The 26,071-nt window shown below is 34.6% G+C and overlaps 9 protein-coding genes and 1 pseudogene across 10 annotated transcripts; 1 reads left to right on the forward strand and 9 right to left on the reverse strand.

Annotated features, from left to right (window-relative positions):
* Positions 1–133: 133 nt before the first annotated feature.
* On the reverse strand, positions 134–1,499 carry srg-60 (Serpentine receptor class gamma; the record flags this gene model as incomplete). Its single annotated transcript, NM_071338.2, has 5 exons — positions 134–256; positions 307–488; positions 539–782; positions 888–1,103; positions 1,311–1,499. 5 exons carry the CDS (start codon positions 1,497–1,499, stop codon positions 134–136), a joined length of 954 nt encoding a protein of 317 aa, NP_503739.2.
* A 247-nt stretch (positions 1,500–1,746) lies between these two features.
* Positions 1,747–4,169, reverse strand: srg-59 (Serpentine receptor class gamma; the record flags this gene model as incomplete). Its single annotated transcript, NM_182417.1, has 5 exons — positions 1,747–1,863; positions 1,914–2,095; positions 2,147–2,390; positions 3,035–3,250; positions 3,981–4,169. The coding sequence occupies 5 exons, from the start codon at positions 4,167–4,169 to the stop codon at positions 1,747–1,749; spliced, it is 948 nt and encodes a 315-aa protein (NP_872217.1).
* A 576-nt stretch (positions 4,170–4,745) lies between these two features.
* Positions 4,746–6,045, reverse strand: str-13 (Seven TM Receptor; the record flags this gene model as incomplete). The annotated part of the gene is made up of 6 exons (NM_071339.1): positions 4,746–4,846; positions 4,892–5,069; positions 5,118–5,514; positions 5,577–5,655; positions 5,704–5,794; positions 5,842–6,045. The coding sequence occupies 6 exons, from the start codon at positions 6,043–6,045 to the stop codon at positions 4,746–4,748; spliced, it is 1,050 nt and encodes a 349-aa protein (NP_503740.1).
* A 1,334-nt stretch (positions 6,046–7,379) lies between these two features.
* On the forward strand, positions 7,380–9,087 carry str-33 (G-protein coupled receptor str-33; the record flags this gene model as incomplete). Its single annotated transcript, NM_071340.1, has 4 exons — positions 7,380–7,741; positions 7,787–7,991; positions 8,570–8,954; positions 9,002–9,087. The coding sequence occupies 4 exons, from the start codon at positions 7,380–7,382 to the stop codon at positions 9,085–9,087; spliced, it is 1,038 nt and encodes a 345-aa protein (NP_503741.1).
* A 378-nt stretch (positions 9,088–9,465) lies between these two features.
* dod-3 (Downstream Of DAF-16 (regulated by DAF-16)) lies at positions 9,466–9,942 on the reverse strand. Its single transcript, NM_071341.7, has 2 exons — positions 9,732–9,942; positions 9,466–9,674 (listed from the first exon to the last, which is right to left on the reverse strand). Exons 1-2 carry the CDS (start codon positions 9,922–9,924, stop codon positions 9,547–9,549), a joined length of 321 nt encoding a protein of 106 aa, NP_503742.1. The 5' UTR covers positions 9,925–9,942; the 3' UTR covers positions 9,466–9,546.
* Positions 9,943–11,020: 1,078 nt separating this feature from the next.
* Positions 11,021–13,304, reverse strand: srg-57 (Serpentine receptor class gamma; the record flags this gene model as incomplete). Its single annotated transcript, NM_071342.5, has 5 exons — positions 11,021–11,181; positions 11,239–11,420; positions 11,477–11,720; positions 12,120–12,335; positions 13,104–13,304. The coding sequence occupies 5 exons, from the start codon at positions 13,302–13,304 to the stop codon at positions 11,074–11,076; spliced, it is 951 nt and encodes a 316-aa protein (NP_503743.3). The 3' UTR covers positions 11,021–11,073.
* A 1,070-nt stretch (positions 13,305–14,374) lies between these two features.
* srg-56 (Serpentine receptor class gamma) lies at positions 14,375–17,118 on the reverse strand (the record flags this gene model as incomplete). Its single annotated transcript, NM_182416.1, has 5 exons — positions 14,375–14,488; positions 14,535–14,716; positions 14,778–15,024; positions 15,790–16,005; positions 16,912–17,118. 5 exons carry the CDS (start codon positions 17,116–17,118, stop codon positions 14,375–14,377), a joined length of 966 nt encoding a protein of 321 aa, NP_872216.1.
* A 446-nt stretch (positions 17,119–17,564) lies between these two features.
* On the reverse strand, positions 17,565–19,172 carry srg-61 (Serpentine receptor class gamma). The gene is made up of 5 exons (NM_071343.4): positions 18,936–19,172; positions 18,288–18,503; positions 18,000–18,243; positions 17,775–17,956; positions 17,565–17,721 (listed from the first exon to the last, which is right to left on the reverse strand). The coding sequence occupies exons 1-3, from the start codon at positions 19,122–19,124 to the stop codon at positions 18,007–18,009; spliced, it is 642 nt and encodes a 213-aa protein (NP_503744.3). The 5' UTR covers positions 19,125–19,172; the 3' UTR covers positions 17,565–17,721; positions 17,775–17,956; positions 18,000–18,006.
* Positions 19,173–19,287: 115 nt separating this feature from the next.
* srg-62 (Serpentine receptor class gamma) lies at positions 19,288–21,242 on the reverse strand (the record flags this gene model as incomplete). The annotated part of the gene is made up of 5 exons (NM_001380620.1): positions 19,288–19,407; positions 19,456–19,637; positions 20,455–20,698; positions 20,788–21,003; positions 21,051–21,242. The coding sequence occupies 5 exons, from the start codon at positions 21,240–21,242 to the stop codon at positions 19,288–19,290; spliced, it is 954 nt and encodes a 317-aa protein (NP_001367562.1).
* Positions 21,243–23,856: 2,614 nt separating this feature from the next.
* Positions 23,857–25,791, reverse strand: srx-25 (annotated as a pseudogene). The gene is given in 6 exon segments: positions 23,857–23,920; positions 24,445–24,900; positions 24,948–25,094; positions 25,143–25,195; positions 25,197–25,301; positions 25,753–25,791. Coding segments are annotated over 6 exon segments (864 nt in total).
* Positions 25,792–26,071: the final 280 nt, after the last annotated feature.

Genomic DNA, 26,071 nt, shown 5'->3' on the forward strand with positions numbered 1-26,071 from the left:
GTCTGACCAAGTTACAAGACCATTTTTGCACCAAGCTTTAAGCTACTGCACTACCCAAACAGTGGACACAGTGAGTTCATCGCGGTCCTCGATCGATGTCGGCTGCGAACTTTGTATATTTTCCCCAAAAAAGTTATGATAACATCGCACTATTAACCACTACGGTAACAACTCTTTTCTTTTTTCTAAAACCAAAAATTTGCTTCTGAATATTGGAGTCAAATGCAAGAAGAATATATGGAAGTGACAAAGTCATCTGAAAAAAAACAGCAACATAAATTTACGTTGAGTTGAAATAAAACCTACAATATCAGAAGAATACGTGAGAAACGTAAAATTGTGATTGACAATAAAGGCTGGAAGAAATGGAAAATTCGAGTCGATAGATGTAATCACGCTCCACATCAATATTCCAGTGTACAAAAAACAGTAGATCAGTGCCAAACGGGTCAATTTTTTGGAAATTCGATCGGTGGGAAGGTTGGCAGCTAAACTTGCGGGTTTTATGAAGGAATAAAACAAATTTTGGTTTTTGTACCTCTCAACTTTTTCGTCACCAAAACCACCGTAGCGATCCCAATTGTCAATATTAAAATGAAATATATCGCAGAGAATATTGCATTAATATTAATTGCATTTACATAAACCAAGTTGAATCTAGTTTTCATAAGAGTTCCATTAACAATATGCACCTCCAATGTGAACCCGGGCCATAATAATTTTGGCAGATGGCTATACACAAACATGGAAATTCCAATTGCCGGGTACCATCGGTAGCAAAACTGGAAAAAATTTGGTAGATATTTTTGAAAAACTCTGTTTCAGGGGGAAGTATTTAATCTCAGCCTTTTTTTCAACTATTAGAGAAGTTGTTGCTGAAAAATTACCCTTTCAAATTTCCCAGCGAACACAACTGTAAGTATCCGATGAAGACTCAGCATTGCAGTTGCACAGAACTGCATATGCATAAACCAATAAGCATGATACTTTGCAAGTGTTAGAGCACCTGGCAGTGAAGTTTCTATCCATTTTAGTATGAAAATACAACTGGGATGCTCTTCCAGACGAAGTGCAAACCAGGTGTTAACAAAGCACAGAATGTTCTGAAATGGCTTTTGGAAATGTCTGAGTTGGAATTGAAGTTTGATAATTGGAAATCAAAGCTTAGAAAAATATGTCTAGAATTGGAATATTCAACTGCCCAGTCACAAAATGAGGTGATACAGTCAAAATTTCAATAGGGTTTAATAAAATTATCCCCCTCATAAAATTAAAAAAAACATTGAAAAAAATTGCTCAAACTTCCTTACCACCAGTAAACTTATTTGCACAATTCTATAAAATGAGTTTGTGTACATTTTTGAATATCCAAGATAAATTAGAAAAAATATCATTAGAATAAATGACGGAACTCCGTATATTAACTGGGTCACCGTCATTAATTGAGCAGCGGGATTGGGTTGTACGGATTCTAAAGATGAGGTTACTGATGGCTCCATAATGATTGGATATAACTGAAATTCCTACTAGATTGAGTTCGAGCGAAAATGGAGAAAATGCAAATGGAAACTTTGGACCGATTTTCCAAATAGAGAAATGGTGATTTATAAGGCACAAAAAATTATCTGACAGGTGAAACATAGCGTTATGGTGGGAATAAAACATCACTACTTTTTTCGAGACTTCATTTGAAAGCGGGGTCCTCAATCGATGTCGGCCGCTTCGCAAATAACACAATGAATGTTATTATGACATCATCGCACTAGTCGCCACTACAGAAATAACCCGTCTCTTTTTTCTGAACACTTGTTGCTGAATGTTGGAGTCAAATGCTATGAGAATATATGGAAGGGATAATGTCATCTGAAACAATTATTTATAAGCCTTGGAACTTACTTTGAAACTAAACCTACAATATCTGAGAGATAAGTGAGAAGTGTGAAATTGTGATTGACAATGAAGGCTGGAAGAAATGGGAAACTCGAGTCGATAGAAGCAATCACGCTCCACAGCAAAATCCCAGTGTACAAAAAGCAGTAGACCAGGGCCAAGCGTGTAAGTTTTTTGGAAATTCGGTCGGTTGGAAGGTTGACAGCTAAACTTGCAGTTTTTGTGAACGAACAATTTTTTTGTTGGTTTTTTGTACCTTTTAACTTTTTTGTCACCAAAACCACCGTAGCGATTCCAATTGTCAAGATTAAAATGAAATATATCGAAGAAAATATTGCATTAATATTAATTGCATTTACGTAAACCAAGTTGAATCTAGTTTTCATAAGTGTTCCATTAACAATATGCACCTCAAACGTGAACCCGGGCCATAATAATTTCGGGAGGTGACTGTATACAAACATGGATATTCCAATTGCCGGGTACCATCGGTAGCAAAACTGGAAAAAAATTTGGTAGATATTTTTGAAAAACTCTGTTTCAGGGGGAAGTATTTAATCTCAGGCAAGTCTGATTAAAAAAATCTGAAAATCGAACATTGTAAGAGTTCCGTGCAATTTTAGTTTTGCGCTTCTGAAGAGGTTTCGGTGTCGATGTAGTGTAGGGTCTGTGGTACTATATGAGTACAGTAGGGCTACTGTAGATCCGGAAAAATTGAGTACAGAGCTATTGTGGAGTTATTAATTCTGGGCTAGTGTGGTGTCGAAGTACTTTAGTGCTACGGTATGAGTACTGTAGGGTTACTGTAGTTTTGGAAAAATTGAGTATTAAGCTTTTTTACAGGTATTAGGTCGGAACTAGCGAGAGAACAGACGATGTATTGGTAGTGGTACGGTAGGGGTACTGCAGGGTTACTGTAGTTTTGGAAAATTGGGATTTGTGCTCGAGTTTAGTGTGAAGATAGCGTCAATGTACTGTACGATTAATGTAATTAGGTATTTTTTTAGTTTTAGCTCTTGAAGAGAATGGGACAAAATGTTCAGATTTTCGACTTCAACTAAAAAATTAATTTCTGAGCATTTGTATAAAAAATCAGAATAAACCTTTTTTTTAACTATTAGAGAAGTTGTTGCTGAAAAATTACCCTTTCAAATTTCCCGGCAAACATTACTGTAAGTATCCGATGAACACTTAAAATTGCAGTTGTCAGGAACTGCATATGCATAAACCAATAAGCATGATATTTTGCAAGTGTTAGAGCGCCTGGCAGAAAAGTTTCAATCCATTTTAGCATGAAAATGCAACTGGGATGCTTTTCCAGACGAATTGCAAACCAGGTGTTGGCAAAGCACGAAATATTCTGAAGGAAGTGATAACTTTGAGAATTTGGATAAAATTTCGATTTCCGTGAGCCATGTTTAGCTTTTTTTCCCTATTTTTTAATTTCCACCTGTCCAGACGGAAGAAATTTTATTTTAATCATCAGTTACTACAATATACATATGCATAAATCGCAGTTTTTCGTATTTATGTAGTTTGAACTTTAAGCTCACTGTAGGAGTAGGGAGGGACTGTAGGATTACTGTAGAGTCGGAAAATTTAAGTTTTAAGCTTTTGAAGGGATATTGGGAGTACTGTAGTGTTGTAGTTGTGTTCCACTCATTTTTTTTGTGAATATTCGAACATTTCAGAACATTTTGAAATTAAACGTTCAAAGTTTTTTTAAAAATTAAAAGCTTGATAAATATTTTATATTTTCAAATTCGTTTTAATGCATTTTTATAGAACATTTCCGCAAAAAAAGCTAATTTACTCTGTTAAAATTGGTAAACGAGAATGCACACTCTTCCTCGAGAAGTACACACGCTGCGTAAATCGACACAAAGCTGTGTGAAAGGTTTACACATTTTTTACGGTCAATTCAAGATTTTTAAATATGCGGAAATTTGTTTCAAATAACTTTTTGATTTACCTTCCAAATTTGATAAAACAATTTTAATTTTAGGAATTCAATTTTTTAATACTATTTTTCAAAATTCATTTTTGCGTATTTTTAATTACCATAAATTTCAAGCAACATCATTTCTTACCACTAGCAAACTAATTTGAACAATCCTATAAAAAGAGTTTGTATAGATTTTCGAATTTCCAAGATAAAATAGAAAAAATAGCATTAGTGTAATTGACGGAACTCCGTAAATTAGCTGAGTCGCCGTCATAAATTGAGCTGCAGGATCTGGTTGGACAGACTCCAAAGATGTTGTCACAGTTTGGGCCATAACGTTTTAAACAACTAAATTTTTGATTCCAAAACAAAAAAACTTGTGTTAATTAAAAGTGGTCTGAAAAGTTCTTGGAAAATTAATTCATATTTGAGTTCTAAAAGAAAATGCGAAATTTGTGGGAAATGGAAATTCAAGCCGAGAGAAAACAAGTTGGATATAAATTTATATACAACAATATTTTTCGATGACAGGTGAAACACGCAGATTTGAGGTAAAAATGAAACAACACAGAAAACATTTCCAGACTCTATTTGAAAATGTTTTTGAAATCCATAAGGAGGAGTCTGAAAACTTTCAGTTAAATAAATATGTTTCAGGAGGGTGCGGCAAATTTCAAAAATTATTTTTCATTCTCCAAATTAGTTAATTGGAATTTTGCAGTGTTTCCAGATAAAAACATTTATTAAAGATTATTAGAACCAAAAAGGGTTCCTTTTCTAGTTGGGGATGGAATGTAAACGGGTAAAAAAAAAAAACTATAGAGAAAGAAAATGCCAATGAGCCATAAACGAACTAAAAGATATTCCGTGAAGTTGCGGGGAGAAGAGATCAATTTTTAATGCTAAGAAGTCATGAGGCAATGTAACGAGAACTTATAGTTCCAGATGGAATTCCACCAACTCTAGACTGTTTAAATTTTTTGATGCCGTTTGAAAAAGTTGCTAGAGTTCCTAAAACATGATGATTAAGTACTTTTGTTATTTCAACATGCTCACTTTTGGCAGTACTTCTATACTCCGACACAACGAACATGACGATGAATGAATCAGTGGGAGGATACAATGCGAAGCTGCATAGCATGACACCAGATGGAAGACTGACGTCTAAGTTGAACAGAGGAAGAAATATTATAATTGTGATGGGAATGAATAATATGATTGTAGGAGCTGTTATCTGAACTTCATGTGTATTAGGAAAATATAATCAGGAGTAACTATTAACCTGGAGCACCAGAGTCTTGAAAAACTGTTTGTGGAGTTTTCTAAGAGTCTCCGAAAAATTCTTAATTTTATCTTCCATTTTTGTGTGCATCGACCATCCGCAGTAGATCATGACACCATATTGAAAGTTGACAATTGAGCAAATGTTCAATATTCCTATAACATTTCTCCATCTTACTGATCCATCCACAGGATCATAGGCAACTATTGCCATTGCTGGGATCTCAGTTATATTCGCATTATATCTAAGAAGCATATCTTCACGAAGGTAGTCATCTGTTATTTCGTCTCTTGCTAAGAAAAAGTAGGTACCAAGAGCATATTGAAAGCCAAAAAATGCGCAATAGAAAAACCAAAAAAGAGAATTGCATCCTTCGAAGTATGCAAGTTTGTTCGTGCTGAAATTTTTAGAATTGTTTCGAATTTGAAATCGAATTTCTGAATTTGTGAAATTTCTTACTCAAAAACTGCCCAATATCGATAAATGAATTGCACTGATAATAGAGACATGGTTGCGGAATGGAAAAATGTGTAAATTGCTGAAAAAAAAATTGAATTTTAAAGTAAAAAAAAAAGTTTTGCCTAACCCAGAGGAATATTTCTTGACCACGATCCACGTAAACCAAAAGATTCCTCAAAACTATAGAACAGAAAGCTGGCTTTGTAGTTGTGAACATTCTGAAACAATTATACTTACACATGTTTCCCACAAAGCATATTATTACCGGGTACACTATAATTTCTACTGTCGCAAAAGTCATTCCCAGCATTGTGAATGCAGTGATCAGGTACTTGTAAGATCCGAAATTTTTCTGAGCACCGAGATAGTTCAAGGACAGTAGACACATGCCAAACATAAATGTTGCAACAAATCCAAGTTTTGGAATAAAATGGGTCACATGAATCCAAAAAAGATAAGATCCAGACATTTTGGAGAAACTCTGACAATTATTAAAAGGTAGATTTTGATTTCATCGCAATAACTATTATTCAGTAGAATATATAGTGATTATTTCCACTTTTCGTTCTCCAAAAAATATCATATGCTAGAAAGTATTGTATTTCATTTTTATATCTTATTCTGTTTATGGAGCTTCTCGAATAAAAATGTTACGGAAATTAGCCTATGTTGACCAGATCTATAGTTCCGGTCCTGTCTACTTACGTATAAAAACATGAACAAAGGTATAACGTAACATGATGGTAGCACATACAGTAATTCAAAAGCATGGCTAAAATTAGGGTTTCCATGAAAACGCCTGCCTGCCTCGCGCCTGATGTATGGTGCGGCGCGAAACCCGAAAAGTGTTGGCCGCGGCGAGCGAACCACCTTACGCACTACGTGGTGCAAACACCAAGCATTTGATTTTACGCCAGGATGCAGGCCGGCATGATAAGGTTGGAGGCAAGTGTCAAAAAACCGTACATGCCTCCCATGGAAGCCCAAGCTAAGGTAGTGTTAGGAAAATTAGTTACTTCAGAAAATTACCAAGTGTGGAAAACGTTTTCGCAATCCTGGAATAATGTCAGCTGCTCTTTTGACTCACCAAGTTACAAGACCATTTTTGTACCTGAAATGACTCCGTATTCAAGCTACTGCAATACCCAAAAAGTGGATAATGTGAGTTCATCTCGGTCCTCGATCGATGTCGACTGCGAACATTGTATATTTTCTCTTTTAGTGATCGAAGCAATTAAAAATATATATTGTGAGTGTGAATCTGAAAATCTTCAGTAAATTAAAAATGTCTCTGGAGTGTGTGGCAAATCCCACATTTGCCGTGCTGGGCAAACTCCGAAAAATGAGAACATTTCTGATATTTCTAGGAGCACCAAAAGAGTTTTGAACAACGCCTATTTCACTCATTTTATGTAATTTTACTGTTGTTTTTTTTTAACTCAATATTTCCTATCAAATTTTTCAAAATCCAATTTGTGGTGTGTTCGGCAAATTTTTAAAATTTTCCCTGGCTCGGAAAATGTGGCAAATCCACTTTTTCGAAATTTACCGAGCTTGGCAGAACGGCAAATTGGGCAAATTTGCCGCACAGCTCTGATCCCATGGGACTCCCATAACAGTGACATGCACTGTACAAGCTCTAATTCTTACTTCTGAGCATGCAACCACAACAATTATCTAAACGAACAAACAAGTCTACAACGGATATAACACATCACCATTAAGGTTCTGCCGGAAATGATATACTGTCTATACAATATTTATTCTTCTTTGATAATAATTGAACACCATATTTCTACGAATATGACGGTGAACCTTCGCGATTTATCCCGGACAATTGCTGAATTCGCATTCCTTACCGCATTGGTGTGCAACTCCCTTTTGATCTATCTGACTGCTCGTCGCACTAAAAACATCACTGGAGCTTACAAGTACATGATAATTTTATTTGCATTACTTGGACTAATATTTTCCTGTACTGAAATGCTTGCAAGACCATTTGTTCATAATTTCAATGCTTCCTTTGTCTACTTTAGTTTATCGAATGATCTTTCGGAATTTAAATCTTTAGTTCAAATGCTTCTTGTTTTGTACTCCGGACTATATTCTTCTCTAATTTCATTCGTTGCCGTTCAATTTATTTACCGCTATATGGTTCTTGTAAAGTAAGTTGATTCAAAATTTTACAGAATGAACATATGATTTCTCAGCGCTAACCTTCTCGAATCTTGGTTTACTGGTTGGAAGCTTGTATTCTGGGTTTTCTATGTGATATTTTTTGGTTTCGCTTGGAGTGCATCAGTATATTTTTGTCTATTCCCGGACACCTATTCATATAATTATATAAGAACGGAGTTTAAAGACGTTTATAATATTGGTGTGGATCGAGTGGCCATTTTCATACTAGTTGCTTATGTGGGAAATTTTTATTTAGTTCAGAGATGCCTGCCTGCCTACGCACCTACTGCATACTTGTACTCCTTTCCTACACGCTTGCCTACGCGCCTGCCCTCTTACCAACTGCCTAATTACTTATTATCTCACTCTTGCCCCTTTATACCTACCTGATTCCTACTTGCCTAGATATGTATTGCGTGGTCACCTGATACCTGCCTGCATATTTACTCAAGTGACCATATTAGGAAAAAAAACGACAAAAAAAAATGCCAGGTCTGCTTGCTTACCTACATGCCTACCTAACTTTTCTGTTTCAAATGTGTATGTTCCTATAGTCCTACTATTTGACTGCCTACCCAATATCTGCCTCATGCCTACTTTGCTCCAGTCCCTAACCTTACGCCTGCTTCATACCTGCTTTCCTGATTCCAGTCTGTTAAAGTTCCTATCTAAAATATGCCTGTCTTACTGTCCGCTCTTTTCCTGCTACTTCCATGTACCTACCTAAATCCCTACATGCCTACCTATTGCCTACCTAAATACCTGTCTACCCAGCTAACTCACTAAAAAAAGACTCAAAATTCTTGGAATTACAGGAAAAACACCCATCAAGTGAAGAGTATAAACTGAGACCGGCAAGTGTAATTATGATAGCTGGGACCATCTCTATACTGGTAATTCAATACTCAATAATGCTGTTTTGTGGTGCATCAATGCACCGCCAAATGAACGAAAAACTCAAAAACTTTTCACCTGATAACCAACGACTTCAAAAGCAATTTTTCAAAACTTTACTCCTTCAAATCTCTGTGCCAACAGTCTTGTTCCACATGCCAATATTTCCGGTTCTACTAGGCCCGTTCTTCAATTTCGAAATATCAGCCGAGTCTGGAATCATTTACAGTCTATTCAGTCTGTATCCACCAATCGATGGACTTATTATAATGACCGTTGTCACCGATTATAGAATTGCTTTAACTGGTGGGTCAAAGCTGTGAACTGGAAAAAGTTAGAATTCAAATATTTAGAATTATTTCTGGGCTCGCATTCTGGTGCACAGGTCGAAGTGATACCTGTGGAAGTTGTAAGTATTTTAAATTTTAGTTTGTTATAAGAGCGAGTTGTATTATTTCATAATTTTCAAATGTCATAACTCCACAGAATTTCAATTTCATCTGTCTAGAATTTTTTTTGGTATTTTGTAAAATAAATATTATGCACCATGTTCATTTTGTTAATACAATTTCGAGTCAAACTTTTCTTTCTTACGTACTTAGTTCTTGAGTTATACTCATTTGAAAGTTATGAAGAATTAGCAAAAAAACCAAAAACGCATATATTTTTGGCCACCACTGTACTTTAAATGTGAAACAAATGATCGAACAATATATAAAACTTCATTACTTTTCTTTCTCGAAACATACGTAACAACTTCCAAAAAACTGATTTTTCCGAATTTTGTTTTCTGAAAACACCCACACATCACATTTAAATTTCAAAAAACAAATTTACTAGAACATTTATATACAAGAAAATAGTAACAAGCACCAATACACTAAAATTTTTTACACATTCATGGCAAGTACTTGCACGCTGCGAAAAGCAAGAAAATGACAACAGCAATAAGGAGGACGTATCCGATGAATTGTTTCGAATCCTGGTGGATATAGTTGGTCGGACGTTGGGCGGGCCACATGAACACTGAAAAAAATTATTTTGAAATTATAAGAATACTGGATCGTCTCAAGTTCGACCTACCCGGCTCATTCGGGAACATGGCTTTTTGGGCTTCTGGCGCAGCTCCACAATATGCACATGGCTTCATCTGAGAGCAGGACTCCTGTCGGACCCGGGCCCACTTCTTCTTGGCCTGCGCATTAGCTGGGTCCATATACGGTGGTGGCGTAACAATCGGAGCACTTTCAATATCGATAGACTGTTGGCTGGGCATGTTGATCAAAACTGATTAATTATGAAAACTGATAACTCCCTTTTATAGAAACACCCGCGGGGTAAACATTATCACGTAAGGAGTCCAAATATCATGTGGACAGAGGGGGGGGGGGGTGGGCTCTTGTTGCCGAAAATAGAGGTTTCAAGACCCGAAAACTGATAAGACTCCTGGTCGATTTCAAGAAAACATGTTTGCTGACCAAAGACTGTGCACCAATTTTCCCGATTTCCAAGTAACTGTCACTTGACAGCATGATTATTGTGCCGGAAACCGCCAGACACCGTCTAAAGTTTAGATAAAGGGCATCGCGAACTGTTTAAACATTGATTTGCTTCAAAATGTCATGTTTGTTTGTATATTCCTCGTTCAGAGGTATTCAAATTAAGGTTACCACAAAAGTTTGAGTATCGGAACTCAGCCGCAACTACTTTTTTTTGATCGAAACCTCTGAAACAGTATCAGTGTGTTTTTCACTGATTTCCAGATCTATGGAATTACCCCACAAAGTTTTTTTTGATGTTTTTTTAGACAACAATTCTATAAACGTTTTTTAAGTTTGAGTGTTCGTGTTGTGTGGGTCGGGACATGCGACTTTTTCTGGATTTCCACAAAATCCCATATTTTTCAGAATTTTGGCAATTTGCCAAAACTTTGACTGGAGATTTTTAAAAATCTTTTTGGAGGGACCAAATTCCAACTTGCTTTTCCTTCTTCAAAGAGAAATGTAAATCTGTTGAATTGTTGAAATTTTTGTTGAAATCAACTGTACAAGCATTAAAAAAATAACCAAAATTTACTCAATTGTTTTTGTAGAAAATTTTCAATTGATTTGAATTATTTTTTTTAATAATTTCCAAGTGAAAATACACTGAAACGTAAAGATAATTTAAGGAAAAAAAAGCGAGCGCTTCAAAAAAGGTTCAAATTTAATTCGACCGAAACTGAAATTTTCAATTTTTTAGAAAATCAAATAAAGTTTCGAAGTTTTAAAAGATTTTTTTACTATGATGTTTGGCGCTACTTCACCGTTTTTTCTACTTTTTCAAACACTTTTTGTAAGAATTCCCGAAAAATCAATAATTGAACAATGGTGCAGTTTTGTCATTATTCATTTGGCGATAAAATCAAAAAAAAATTCCATAAAAATTAGGTCAACGAAACCACCATCGTTCTACGTTGCATCTTTTGACCCAATATGCCTTTTCTCACATTTCCATCGTGAATCAACAAAATCCAAGGAAGTGCCAAAGTTACCTAGAGATAATTATATGAAATTTTGCACATTAAAAAAAAATGAAAAAAGGGTCTTACCAAATCAGAGACCACTGTGAGGAGATATGTATTTACATTCAGAATTATATCAGGAAATAAACTGAAATTCGAATTCAAACTGTTCACAATTGTCCAAGTAAGTTGAACAGCGAAGATTGAACAATAGGTCATTGAGATTTTTGACAGCTTTCGCTTTACCACAAGATTGGATTCGGAGACCACTGAAAATCAAATTAAATTCAGTTTTTTCTTTAAAAGTTTGAAAAAAACTCCTTGCCTTTCATCTTGTTTACCAAAATAACTGTGACTAGACCAATTATTATAATTAATATAAAATAGACAACGTTAAGGACTGCAGTTACGTTGATAGCCTGATCCATTACATCGGGATACCGGAACTTTGTCAGTGTGCCATTGATGATTTTGACTTCAACCGTAAACTTCGAAGCCCACAAAAAGCGAGGAAGATAACTGTATATGCAAAAGGCTAAGGTCACTAGAATGTAGTAGCGACACCAGAACTGAAAGTTACTATTGTCAACTAGTGTATTAATTTTTAAAAAAATTGAAAGTGGGAAGACGCTTGTACATACAACCGGCCGCTAAAAGCCAAAGAAGACTAATAAAATAAAAACGTTTACATCGAGAATTCTGCAACCAAAATCGACAAGTGGCTGAAAGAGGCTGATAATTTAATGAGGGGATTCAAATTAAATTTTATCAAAGTTGGTTACCTATCCGCTTCAACGAAATTAATCTTTTTCAGCTAAAATCAGCTGTTTATTTTTTAATTTTAAAACGGCATTAAAAAGTTTGGATTTTTTTTTAGATTTCCCACTACAAATTTTGTTTGTTGAGCTCATTTTAAGTCTATAAATTCAAAATACCCAGAGAACCCATCAGTCACATTCAAAACAAACCTTTTCACAACTCATTGGAAATAAAATTGAAGAAATGCGATGAATATTCAAAACTGCTGCCAACAGGAATTGCATGTTATTGAAAAATAACGAAAAATATTTCGACAAGGTCAAAAAAGACGGGACATAAAATTCCACACATCTCAACATAAAAATGCACGACTGGAATTTTTCGAGTCTAAGCGCGATCCACGTGTTTGCATAGGTTAACATGTTCTGAAATATATTTTTTTCAAATCGACAGAGGCTTTAAAGGTGAAGTAGCGCCAGTGGAGAAATTGTCAAAAACCACTCAAATGGTGCCCAAATGACCGTATATTTAAAAAAAATGTTTTTTTTTTAATTTTTGAAATTTTTTTATTTTATGTCCCGTGTTGTTTCCAAAGAACAAAAAATCCGCCCGACAATGAACCCTGCAATCAAATGGGCACTGTTCGGCCTGCTCGTCTTCCTTCCGATGTTCGCTGACGGACAAGCCCAAGGCACTGCAGCTCCGCCAGATGTCCAGTCAACTTGAAACTGTACTTGAATGAATATTATTTACTGTCAAAAAGGGACAATTACTTAGTTTTTGTCACTCATTATTTTAGAAGTAGACCAAAAAAATTTTTTTTTTCTACATTTTTTATACAGTAATTTTGTTTCAATTATTGTAGGGGTCGGAACATGCGACATTGCTTTGGATTTCTTCAAAAGTTCATATTTTCAACATTTTGGCAGTTTGCCAAAACTTTGACCGGAAATTTTGAAATTTTGAAATCTAAAATTTTTTGGAGTGTTTTACAACATATGATATTTGGTCGTTTAGGATCATTATAAGTATATTTAAACAAAATCCGAACTGGCGCTATTCCACCTTTAATTGAACAAACTGGAACATACTGTGTTCAGCGTTATCATAGTATTGAGCAAGTTTTTCGGTAATAAAAAGCACCGTTTGCCGAAAAACTTGAAAGTTTCGCAAACTGCTAGTTTGTGACTTACCGTAAGCAAATCCACCTGAACTAGTCGATAAAATGAGTTGTGATATCGTTTGCAAGATTTTAACTGTACAAACAAAATGAGCATAACAACAAATGAAGGAATTCCATAAAACAACTGAAAGCAAGCAAACACCTTTTCCGAAAACGCCATTTCAGCCGTCTCCATTGAAGTGATAATAGGTGATGATGGGTTTTGAGACATTTGGTAAAGTGATTTGTACGACACAGCAACACTGCCTGAATCTTACGCGTTTTCCAGAGTCGGGCCAATAAATCCCATTAAAAACCACCGAAAAAACACAAAAAAGACAAAAGTTTAAAAAAAAGAAAAAAAAAATTGACTTTTATAACTGCTAACTTAAATTTTCCGAAAGGTGCACAACACAAATTATGATTATTGGTTAATTTTTTCTCCAAAGAATTGAGAATAAAGGGCCGTTGCAAAAACGTACAAAAGATCAAGATCACAAATGATGTGTGGATGGGCTTGCTTCAGCGGATTCATCAACAAAATTTTCTGAAGTGTGACGCGAAAGACCTCAAACTACGGGCATAAGAATTCAAAGATCCTTTTGTAATTTTTGTTGAAAACAAATTTCTGGCTGATAATTTAGTCGGTATTGGGTGGCAAAATTATCTTTAGCGGTGAAAGATAATATGTTTAAAATATTCATATCCCGACATTACAGGGATCGAATATGAGAAAGTGCTTAAGATTTCTCGATATGTGTTTTTTTTTTGTTTTTTTTAAATTTTCAAATAAAAAAAACTTCAAAATTTGTTTTGTGGTTCTCATCGAACTCTACGTTTAAACTGAGCAACATCCACAGAAACCTGAAAAAATTAGCTCCGATTTAAAGCACTAGGGGTGACCAGAAAATTGTAAAACTCCCGCCAAACAGAAGATCATGATTAATAATATGATTTCTCAAAATTTCGAAAAAAAATCGATAAGCAGCGAAAAAGATGTTATGCTCATTTTTTGGACCCATAATCGCTTCGGTCCAGTTCTATTTTTCTTACAAATGGAAAATGTTGCTGATCTTTACTTCCTTGGTACACAAAACTTTACGCTACAATAAACAAAAAATAATCGAAATATGTGTAAAATATGTACGCAGTTTGATGTGATTTTTTGATTTTTTCGGTTTTGATCTTAACACTGAGTTTTTTTTGCTCATTAAAAGTTATATTTCTTGCTGCATATTATGGGTCAGATTTGTTGTCGCTTAATTATTTACGGTTTATTCGAAATAAGAATAAAAAAAAAATTTAGGCTGCTGAAGACACAACTACTATCGTCCCTTGTTGTTTCTTTTTGCCCAGAATATCTTTTTGTACATTTCCATCGTGTATTATCAAAATCCAAGGAAGCGCCAAAGTTATCTAAATAAAATTTATAAATTGAGGCAAAACTGAAAACTAGGCTCACCAGATCAGAGACAATTGAAAGAATATATGTATTAACATTCAATATTATATCCGGTATGAACTTAACGTAGGAGTTCAAACTGTTTACTGTTGTCCAGGCGAGTTGAACAGCAAAAACTAAACAATATGTCATGGCAATTTTTGTCAACTTCCGCTTAACCAAACTGTTCGCCTGGGAGATCACTGAAAATTTAATTTAAACTTGTAATTAAAAAAATTAAAATACACAACTAAAACAAGTTACCTTTCACCTTATTCGACACCAAAAGCACAGTTGTCAAACCAATTATTATAATTGCTGTGAAATAAATTAAATTGAAAATTGCAGTAACGTTTATGGCTTGATCCATGACATCGGGATACCGGAATTTTGTCAGTGTTCCATTGACAATATTGACTTCAATTGTGAATTTGGAAGCCCACAAAAAGCGAGGAAGATAGCTGTAGATACAGAAGCCAAACGATACTAGAACGTAGTAGCGAAACCAGAACTGAAAGTTGTTTCAATTAGAACATTTGTTTGGTATGCCACGGTCACCAGCACCTGCTCCAGTTTTTACAGTATTTCTTGAAGCTACGAATGTGATACGGTAAAAGTACTGTAGGGCACACGTGTGAAAATTTTTTGATGTAGTGGAAATAATTTTGGAGGCAATTAAAATTTTCTGAGAAAATGCTTGACGGGAAACTCAAATTTTAAAAGAAAAATTTTTGAGAAAAAAAAATTGGCAGGAAATTCAAATTTTGTAAGAAAAAAATCGGGGGAAATTCAAATTTTATAAGAAAAATATTGCCAAATTTTACATTTTCAAAGAAAACCTGTGACGGGAAATTCAAAATTTAAAGAGCAACATTTTGCAGGGAAATTCAAATTTTTTCGGGAAAATTTGTTGGCAGGATATTCGAATTTTGTTGAAGAAAAATTTTAAAAAAGTAAAATTTTTCGAGAGCAACATTTTGGCAATAAATTAAAATTTTGAGACAAAAATTTTGGCGGGAAATTCAAGTTTCAATATTTCTTTAAAATTTTGGTGAAATTTCAAATTTTAAACTTTAAAAATTTCTGGTGAGAATTGAAAATTTCCAGCAACTTTCTGGAACATTCCTGAAAAATTTAAATTTCTGGAAATTTCTAAAAAATTCTAAAAAAATTTTTAAGAGATTCGAGAGTTTTCTGAAACTTTTCAAAAGAAATTTTCAAAAATTCGAGAAACTTTTTCAAAATTTTAAAATATAAACTTTTCAAAAAGACCAACCCTCTCACAACTCATCGGGTACAAAACCGAAGAAATCCGATGAACATTCAAAACGGCCGCTAACAAGAATTGCATGTTATTGAAGAAAAATGTGAGGTATTTAGACCAGGACAAGAACGACGGGATATAATATTCCACCAATTTTAAAAGGAAAATACACGATGGCTGTTTTTCGAGCCTAATTGCGGTCCACGTGTTCGCGTAGATTATCATGTTCTGAAATATTGTTATTTCGAGAAATTGCCGATTTGAAAAAAAGCGATGTTTCAAAATTATAAAGCATCATGATTCATACCAATAGCTGATATAATTTTGAAAATTTCTCAAGAGACCAAAAATTATGGAAACAATCAAGTATTTTCTAGTTTATGGCTTTCAAAAATTTCTGGGAGTTTGAGAAAGTTCCAGTTATACATTTTATTTATATTCAGCGGATGTACTGCAATCGGAAAAATTCGGAAATCGGCAATATTGAGAATTGTTTAAAAAAATACAAAAAATGACAATTGCCAAATTTTAAAATTTTCGACAACTAAATCAGAATCCGGTTAATTTTAAACTGCCTAATTTTTAATTTTTGAAATTTTGGTCTCATATTCGACTTTAAATGTTCGACATTTTTTATAGGCACAGTTGTAGGCACCAGGCAAATTTTGGTTGCCTTAAGTACGCCAGTGGGGAAATCGCTTTGAAACCACCAAATATCACTATAAAAATTCAAAAAAAAAATCCAAAAGTTACATGATTTTTTAGAAATTTGAAAATTTTCTGTTTTTCCCAGTTTTTTGGAAGTCAATTAATAAATAACTTTTTCGAACTTTTTGGTTTACTTATGTTTGAAAAACAATTATTTAAACACTATAGGGATAAGGACATTTGACTGTGTCGTAGTTTTTTTTTTCAAAAAGTGGCAAAAACTCAGTAATTGCCATTTTTTCCGGCCAATAAAATTTTTGAAAAGTTTTATTATGATATTTGGTTATTTGGAAATCTTACTATTAGGAGTGGTTTTTAAAAGATTCCCACTGGCGCTACTCCACCTTTGAAGGGTTTCGAACCTCCGTGAAAAGTTTAAATCACATTGAACAATCATTTTTCCAGAAAACTCAAAAAAAAACATACTGTAAGCAAATCCACCTGTACTAGCCGATAAAACGAATTGGTATAATGTTTGCGAGAGCCCAAATGTAGAAACAAAACACTCATGATAATAAAAGAAGGAACTCCATAGAACAATTGAAATCCAGTGAATACTTTTGCCGAAAATTCGATTTCCACAGTTTCCATCGATGTTATAATTGGTGCTGGTGGACTCGGACTTTGAGACATATCTTCGAATCAAGAGTACACGTTAAAACTATTAAAATAGTTGAAATGACGAGAATCTGTGTGTTTATGAAGTATGAGTCTGAGCTCGTGGCTATTGCTAATTATCATCCTTTCGGGAATTGAGTTCTCCGGTTGTCTCGCCGCCGCCTGATTACAGATTACTCACTTGTTCTAGACGCTTTTAAAAATATTCTGATTATGAGTGTCAAACTGGAACAAAACAAGCATATCGGAGGATAACTATACGATAGTTGTCTGGAAGGGTAGAAAAGACGTCAACGAAACATTTCCAAAATTCCCAGTTGAAAACTCGATCTCTGAAATGATAAACAGAAAAGTGTTACATCAAAAATCTTTTTATAAGGGGTTTTGCTCAAGTAGGCTCGTTGGTAGGCATTTAGCAGAAAAGTAGGCAGGCGGTCATAAGCGTGTAGCGGGCGACAATCTTTCACAAAACTTTATTCTTCGAAAAAAATTCAGGAATTAGGAATTTAAAAAACTCGAGAACCCAAAATTGCTCATAATTTTCGGCTTCTTGGGGAACACCTGCTTCCTGACATTTGTATCATAAATAAGCAAAATATATGGTAATGATAAGGTCATCTGAAACTTGTTTCCCAATGTTTAACTTAGTTTAAAACTTTAAATTTTCTTACCAAATCGGATGAGAAGACTAAAAAAGTTTGATTAATCTTGATAACAAAACTGGGAAGAAAATTATATTGATTATGGAGTGCAGTAATAACCGTCCAACATAAAATTCCAGCGTACAAAAAGCAATAGGTCAGTGCAATTTTTGTCAATTTTTTGGTAATTTTTTCGTAGGTTGACGAGAATTCTTAAATAAATTTTTGTTCCAAGAAACAAGTAGCGGCCTTTACCTTTTGCTTAACTGGTGAACATGCAGGAAGTTACTACTCCCAGTGAGAAAATTACAATAAAATAAATTACGGAGAATATTGCGGTAACATTCGTTGCTTTGACAATTGTCCCGGAATGTTTTATAATAGAAAGTGTTCCATTTAATATAACAACTTCATTGGTAAACCCAAACCACAGCAGACTTGGCAGAAAACTGTATAATGCAAATAAAATACCACACACAAAATAGTATCGCGCCCAGGACTAAATGAAATGTTTATGTTTAATTTAATTTAAATTTATTTTACCTTCTCATAGCGAGCGGCAGATAAAATTGCAGTAATTCTATGCACACTCAGAACTGATGCAGTTAGAAATTGAATGTGCATAAACCACCAGGTGAAATATCTGCACCATGTGAGGAATCCGGGTATTGATTGCTCGATGAATTTTAGTATGAATATTAAGGACGGGTGCATTGCCATTCGGATGCCAAGCCACGTGTTGAAATAGAGAAAAATGTTCTGGAAGTTTGACTGATTTAGCAGATATTATATTAATTCTCTAGTGCGTAAGTGCGCTCTACCGAACACGTACTAGGGCTTCCATGCAGGCGCCAAAACGCCTGCCTCGAGCCGCAAGCAGCATCACTTGTATAGTGCGGCGCGGAACCCGAAAAGTGTAGGCCGCGGCGAAAGAACCACCTTTCGCACTATTCGGTGTGTACCTGCCAAATGAGACAGGCCGGCGAGGCGAGCAGATTGGAGGCCGGCTGCAAGCCCTGAAGCTGCGCCTGACTCCCATGGAAACCCTACCCGGCTCGTTTTCAGGAAAGAACATCCGATTTAAAAGTTTTAGAATTCTTTTGTGAACACTGCGATTTGAGTTTACAAAAAAACGCTTCCAAACTCAGAGCATACGGTAGATAATTTTTCTGTTCACCTGATGCACCATACCGTTAACAAATCCAACTGAACAAGTCGATAAAAAGAGTTTGAATATATCTGAGTCCGTCTCATTAAAATGAAGAAGCTAATCATTAAAACCACGGACGGTACCCCGTATGTCAATTGGATTATAGTGAGGGTCTGGACAATTGGGTCAAGCTTGATGTCCTCCATTGAGGATACTTTGTTTGAAGACATATTTTTGAGTGCATAAAGTTATGAATTTTTGAATCTTAAAATGCAATAAATGCGATAGAAAGCAAAACAAACTCCATAAGTCACCAAAATTTGATTACATTATTTTTGCACCTGGTATTTTTTTTTGGTATGCTGATTAAAGATTAAACTTTATTTCACACACTTAATGATTCGACACAAAAACTATTGTTCCTTGATTCGAAATTTGCTGTTTTTTCTTGAACACATCACTTCGGACGTTTACATCGTAGACCAGCAAAATATATGGGAGAGATAGCGTGAACTGAAAACTTCAATATTATTGACTCAAGATTTAAGCTTTTCAACTAACCATATCCGACGCGAAAACCAGCAAGTTGGTATTGAGTTTCACGAAAAATGGCGGTAAGAAGTGGAAAAAAGAGTTGAGAGAGTTCAGCACACTCCAAATAACTTCTGCGGTGTAGACGACTGAGTAGGTCAGGGAAATCTTAGTGAGCTTCTTTTTGATGTTCATTTTGGATGAAGATGCAACTGGAAAAGAGAGAGCATCTTTCTGAATATAGCATACAATTCGGTTATTAGAGAAAGGAAGCCGGTAAATTTGCGATAGTGCCCACCAGTAGGGCTTCCAGGGAAGGCATGCATGGTTTCAAGGCCTGACGCCTGCCTCTCACCTCGCACCGTTCAAGGAAATGTTTTGGCACACTAAAAAAATCCCGAAAATAAATTTACTTTTACCTAAAGGTGGAGTAGCGCCAGTTGGGAAATTGTTAAAAACTACTCCTTTGGTCCCAAAATGACCAAATATAATACTTTTCAAAAATTTTTTGAAAATTTATTATTTACTGTCAAAAAGGAACAATTACTCAGTTTTTGCCACTTATAATTTTGGAAGTCGACCAAAAAAAAAATGCTTTCTACATTTTTTATGTTTTAATTTTGTTCAAGTTATTTGTATTAAAACATTGTAGAAGTCGAAACATGCGATATTTCGTTGAAATTTCTCAAAAGCTCGAATTTTTCAAAATTTTGGCAATTTGCTAAAACTTTGACCAGAAATTATGAAAAATCTGAAATTTATTGGAGTGTTTTATTATGATATTCGGTTTTTTTGGATCATTATAAATGCATTTAAACAAAATTCCCACTGACGCTACTCCACCTTTAAAGAGAAATGTAGAGAAATATTTTTACGATATGAAAATAATCGCTTTTTTACTTAAAAGCTTCAATAAGTTGCGCCGAGTGAATGTGCCAATAACTTTTTGAAATTTTAAATTTGAAATGAAGTTATCTTCAGAGAGAATTATACAAATCTCCAAAAAGAGGGAAAAATTTCGGATAGTACCTTCAACTTTTTTCGATGCCAAAATCGCTGTGCTCAGCCCAATGGCCAAGTTCAATAGGAAGTAGATCGCCGAAAACGCGGCAACCACATTGATTGCCTGGTCCAGTGTAGTTGGAAAGTTGATGCAGATAAGTTGCCCATTTACTATGTACACTTCGTAGAGGAACCCATCCCAAAGATATTTAGGGAGGTGACTGAAGAAACAGACCACTAGAAATACAAGCAGGTTCCAACGGGACCAAAACTGGAATTTAAACAAATTTAGGTGCTCTGCGATGCAGCCGACATCAAACAGGTCTCGCGATAACCTGATTTAAATAGATTTAAACTCACGTTTTCATATTGATAGGGAAACAAAATCGATGTCAATCGATGAATGGTCAACAGTGCTGCCGTCCAGAAATGCATGTGGAAAAACCAATATGGAAGATATTTCAGCCAAGTCAAAAGCCATGGAAATGTAGATTCTATGGCTTTCAAGACGAAGACCATGCTAGGATGCATTTCAATGCGAATAGCGATCCAAGTGTTTACATAGACCAGAATGTTCTGGAAAATCCAATTTTCAATTTAAAAAAAACTTCCAAAAACCCTACCGTAATAAGATCAAAAAGCACAAGAACGTAGAATGTACTCTTTCTGTACTTTTTTCCCAAAGCAACAAGGAAAGTGCAAAAAATCATTAAAAGAATAGACGGGATACCATAGATCAACTGGATCAATGTGAGAATCTCAGTTGTTGAGTCAATGGTGACATCTTCCATGTAGACTGTGAAGTTTTCCTTCATTGTGTTAGTTGTTTCGGTTGTTTCTGGAAGTTTTTATATGGAATTTTATAATATGTACAGGGATAGGGATATAATACAGGTAGAAGTAAAAATTTGAAATTGAGAGCTACAGTGAAATAAATTGAAAACATGTTTTAAACTTTATCTCAGAAAAATTATTTGAGTTTCCAGCAAAAAGTTTTTCTTAATTTTGAAATTTCTGCCTTATTTTTTCTCAAGAATTTGAACTTCCCACCGAATTTTTTACAGGAAATTTGAATTTCCCGCCAAACTATTTTTTTTTAGAAAATTTGAATTTCTCACCAAAAGTTTTTTACAGGAAATTTGAATTTCCTTCCGGAGTTTTTCGCAGAACATTAGAATTTTCCGCCACAGCTTTTTACAGGAAATTTGAATTTTTTGCCAAAATTTTTCTTACTATTAGAAAATTTGAATTTCCCGCCAAAATTTTTTACAGGAAATTTGAATTTCCCTCCGAAATTTTTTGCTGAAATTAAAATTTTCCGCCGAAAGTTTTTTGAGAAACATTTAATTTTCCGCCAAACTTTTTTCTCATAGAATTTGAATTTCCCACAAAAATTTATTCTCAGAATATTTGAATTTCCAGTCAATTTTTACTCATGAAATTTGATGTTCCGGCCAAAATTTTTTTCAGAAAATTTGACTTTTCTGCCAAAATTGTTTTTCTCACTTTTGGATCTTCTGGAAAAAAACCACAAAAAATTTAGAAAATACTATTTAAAAAATGCCAACCTCAAATACAGAAAATTGGAGAATTCCAAAATCGTCAGAAAATGGGCAAAAACATCTAAAATTAGCTTTTCAAAAAAAACAAAGAAAAAAAATACAATAAATGCTTGTTTTTGAATAAAAATCTAGATTCTTCGAAAAGAAGCTCGGTTTTTATATATTTTGCCTGACTAATTACAATCTCTTAGGAATTATCTATCAATCTTTTTTTTTGCGTCTGACTATACGAATTCAAGCACAAAAAAGATCAGTTCCGGTTCCAAGGTGATTCACCGAAATGGTTATAAATTATGAACATTGTTGGCAGTGCTGACATTATCGCTCAGACAGGACAATGATTATGTGTGAGCTAGATTGTAACAGCTGTAATCCAATGTTTTCAGACGTATTTTCGAGTATTTTCTAAATAAGGAATTTCAGACATCAATACGATATGACAATGATAGCATGAAAAACGGAAATTAATGTTTAGAAAAAGTAGCGCCCACATGGTGTCAAAATGACAAAACATCGAAGCAAAAAAATTCAAAAAAGTACATATTATAAATTTAAGGTGATTTTTTGACAATTGGGAAAACCTCAGTTTTGCCACTTTTTGGCAATCGTCAATTTTATCAAAAAAAAATTTACTTCGAATTTTATGATCTACTCATGGTTAAAGGTCAAAATATTTTTTGCTTTAAATGACAGAATACAGTCCAAGTATATAGACCAGAATAACTGTAAAAAAATTTCAGAAATGTTTTTTGAATTTTTTTTAATGGTTTTTTTTTCAATTTACAAAAAAATAAAGAAATGGCCGAATTAAATTTGAAATCCCGCGCAAATGAATAACGTAATTTTCGATGTTTTCGCGTTTTCTGGCAATCAAGAAGATAAGATGAACTTAGCCAAAAACGCAAAAACATCGAAAATGACGTCATTCACTTGTGCGGAAATTCAAATTTAATTCGGCCGTTACTTTGATTTAAAAAAATTAAAAAAAAAAATTAGAAAAAATAGGATTTTTTTTTAATTTTTTTAAACAAGTCATTACTGTATACTGGTGCTTCCTAAACATTTTTAGGACGCTTTTGGGACAAAAAGTTTGAAAGATTTTTTACTGGAAGCCTCTAATAAAACGAGTAAGAAACTCTAAACGTACATTGTTGAGTTCAAGTCCTCTTCTCATCAAAATTCTGGTCAGAATAGTAGGCGGATTTTGCTAATTGGAGCATTACACCAGATTTCTCTTCATTTTTCTTCCTGAAAATTCCCAGCGGACAATATGATCAGTCGCACATGTTGACTGTGACGAATTGCGTAAATTTTTTCTGTGATGCATCAAATCACGTATATGATAATTTTAATCATGTGTCATTAATCACTACGGACTTGTTTTTAAAAACGTTACTTAGATTTGAATTCCGTCTGAAAATATACATAAAAGCTAGCAAATTTCGAAACAAATACAAAAAATTTGCGATTCATTACGACTCACGAGATGTCGTCCGCTGTATTTCTTGCCATGATTTTAGTAAATGAATCAATCATATAAAAACATATAGAACTGACCACGGGCTATACTTTACCAGTTGAAAAATTTTCTATAGCAATTCTAGTTTTGAAGTTATACTTATTTGAAAAATCAGCGAAATTATTTCAAAAAAAAAAAAACTAAAAGTTGATATCTTTTAGGCCAGCACAATCATATCACCCATATTAGCCAATAGTTATTGTACAGTGTACACAATAACTATTGGCTAATATGGGTGATATGATTCTCGATTTATGATGGCGATTTCACAATGATAAATAAAAAAACTTTATCAAATGAAGTATATGACTGTGGGTTCTGAAATTAAAATAAAATCGATTGTTGTGCTTACCAAATCTTACTTTTGACAAAAACTGATCTCAGCTCGCAGTTTGAAGCAAATATTATCACTCTGAAAATATATTCATTTTTAGTGCGTTTTCAATCAAAAAGTGTCATGTATTAATTTTTATATGAAAAAAGCTATTGTTAAACATTCTAAAAAAAAGTTTTTAAATTTTTTCAAAACTATTTATGGCGGTTCAAAATTTCCAAAAAAAAACACTAATTTTAGCTAAAACTTTTTTCATGCCGCAGATGTTCAAAGTTATCTTTTTTGGAATTATCAACCATTTATTTCATATCTTGGCCGTTTATAGTACGAAAGGTAAAGTACGAAAAATACATTTTTGGAAGCGGCCGACACGTTCGGGGTTCCGCGTCGCACTATACATTTGGATACATGCTGCTGGAGTGACGTCGTGTCGCCGTGAGGCCGGCGACCTCACGGGAGCCCTAGATTATGGTACATTTTACGTCGATAGGGGACCAATTTGGATGATTTATGATATTCTATCGGCTTAAAAATACATTAATCAACAAAATAATATTGTATAAACTACCAAAGAAAAAAAAAGAAAAAACAGTTAAGCTCACCCGTCTGCTGCATGCATGAAAATCCATAAACTTGTGATAAAGAATTTGAAAAGGACCCAATCTTCATGAATAAACGAGGCGAATATATAGTATGAAAGCACTGCTAACCAATTGCACAAGTCTTGAAAACAAGTCTGCTTTATGAAATTCCATTCCCTCTTGCGTTGAACTTCAGAAATGCCTAAGCCAGCGGCACTTAAAAGAGCTCGTGATAGTTTTTTGCCTTTATAGGCTGCCAGTAGGTCAAGATTCAATGTGGTAACGGTGATTATTACGTTGATGAGAAAATCAGAATACCATGTGATCTCCTCGCAAAATTTAGAGATTTCAACAAATTGAAAATTCCAGAGTTTGGAATCATAGTCTATATGACAGCTTGCAACTTCATAAATGGCCGTGCATCCGATAATAGATACCAACCACACAAAAGTTAGATAGAACCTGGTTTTGGTGACGCTGAAATTTGAAAAAAAAAAATGTATAACCTCATTAGGTTCCCTTACCAAAAAATTGGCGCGTAGTAAGACGGTATATACATAGCACAGCATCGGTTGAGTGCAATTAAGAAATGTGTTATTTTTGAAATCTCGTAAATAAACTCGATCGCGACTCTAATGAAATGTGAATGTTTGACCAGAAGACTGGACGGCCTGAACATTTTCGAACTTCACCGAAAAAAAGGGCCCTATTAAACGAACGCTAATTGCATTGGAAACAGGAAAAATAGGCATAGACAGCACATCACAATGTTGCACACTGCCAGGTTTTGTCATGATTCCGAATGAGTTCTTCATTGAAACAGTTTTACCAATTGAGAATAATACCAGAAAGTTGATGATTATTCCGAAGAGAGAAATCTTAAAGTTAAATATGAAGCTCATTTTTTTAGACGCTTTAATCCTAGCAAAGAACTAGGAAAAAGGGCTCCCGTGAGGTGGTCGTCGCAACGGCGCTCGCGCCGGCCTCACGGCGTCACCCACGCCGCATGTATCTAGCGCGGCGCAGGACCCCAAACGTGTCGGCCGCTCCCAAACAACCACCTGCTCGCACTACGTTGCGCACACACCAAGCTACTCGTTTCACGCAAAGTTGCGGAACCCCGTACGTGTCGGCCGCTCCAAATAACTAATTTTCGCACTTTACTGAACACACACAGCGGCGGCTGGGATCCCTACTTTGAAAAATGGATAAAAATTTTAAATAACAGTAATCCTTAAAGGCGCTCGCTTTTCGCCTTTTCAAAAAAATTTAGCGTCAAGACCAGGTATTGTATTTTTGACGCAATTGTCGCAATTTCTGGGAACCTACCATAAAAGTCATAAAAGCAACCAGATATTGTTGAGCCATGGTGCTTTTTGAGCAACTGAAAGTATTTAGCAATGTATTGGAGTAAGTAGTTTTACAGATTTTTTTAGTAACAAGACTAAACAATTCAAGAGGGAAGCTTTTTTTCACGTAAGTTTAATAACAATAGTTCTTTGTTCGTACAAGTTTTAAATTCGAGGAATGTATTAATAGCTTCCCTGTTATATTATCATAGATCATAACCCCGTCTAAACAATGCACACACTTATTAGTTTAGGAAGAAACTTCATAGAATTGTGAGCCATGTCGCTTTGATGTCAAA

This window comes from Caenorhabditis elegans, chromosome V (assembly GCF_000002985.6).
Source record: "Caenorhabditis elegans chromosome V".
Classification (NCBI taxonomy): domain Eukaryota; kingdom Metazoa; phylum Nematoda; class Chromadorea; order Rhabditida; family Rhabditidae; genus Caenorhabditis; species Caenorhabditis elegans.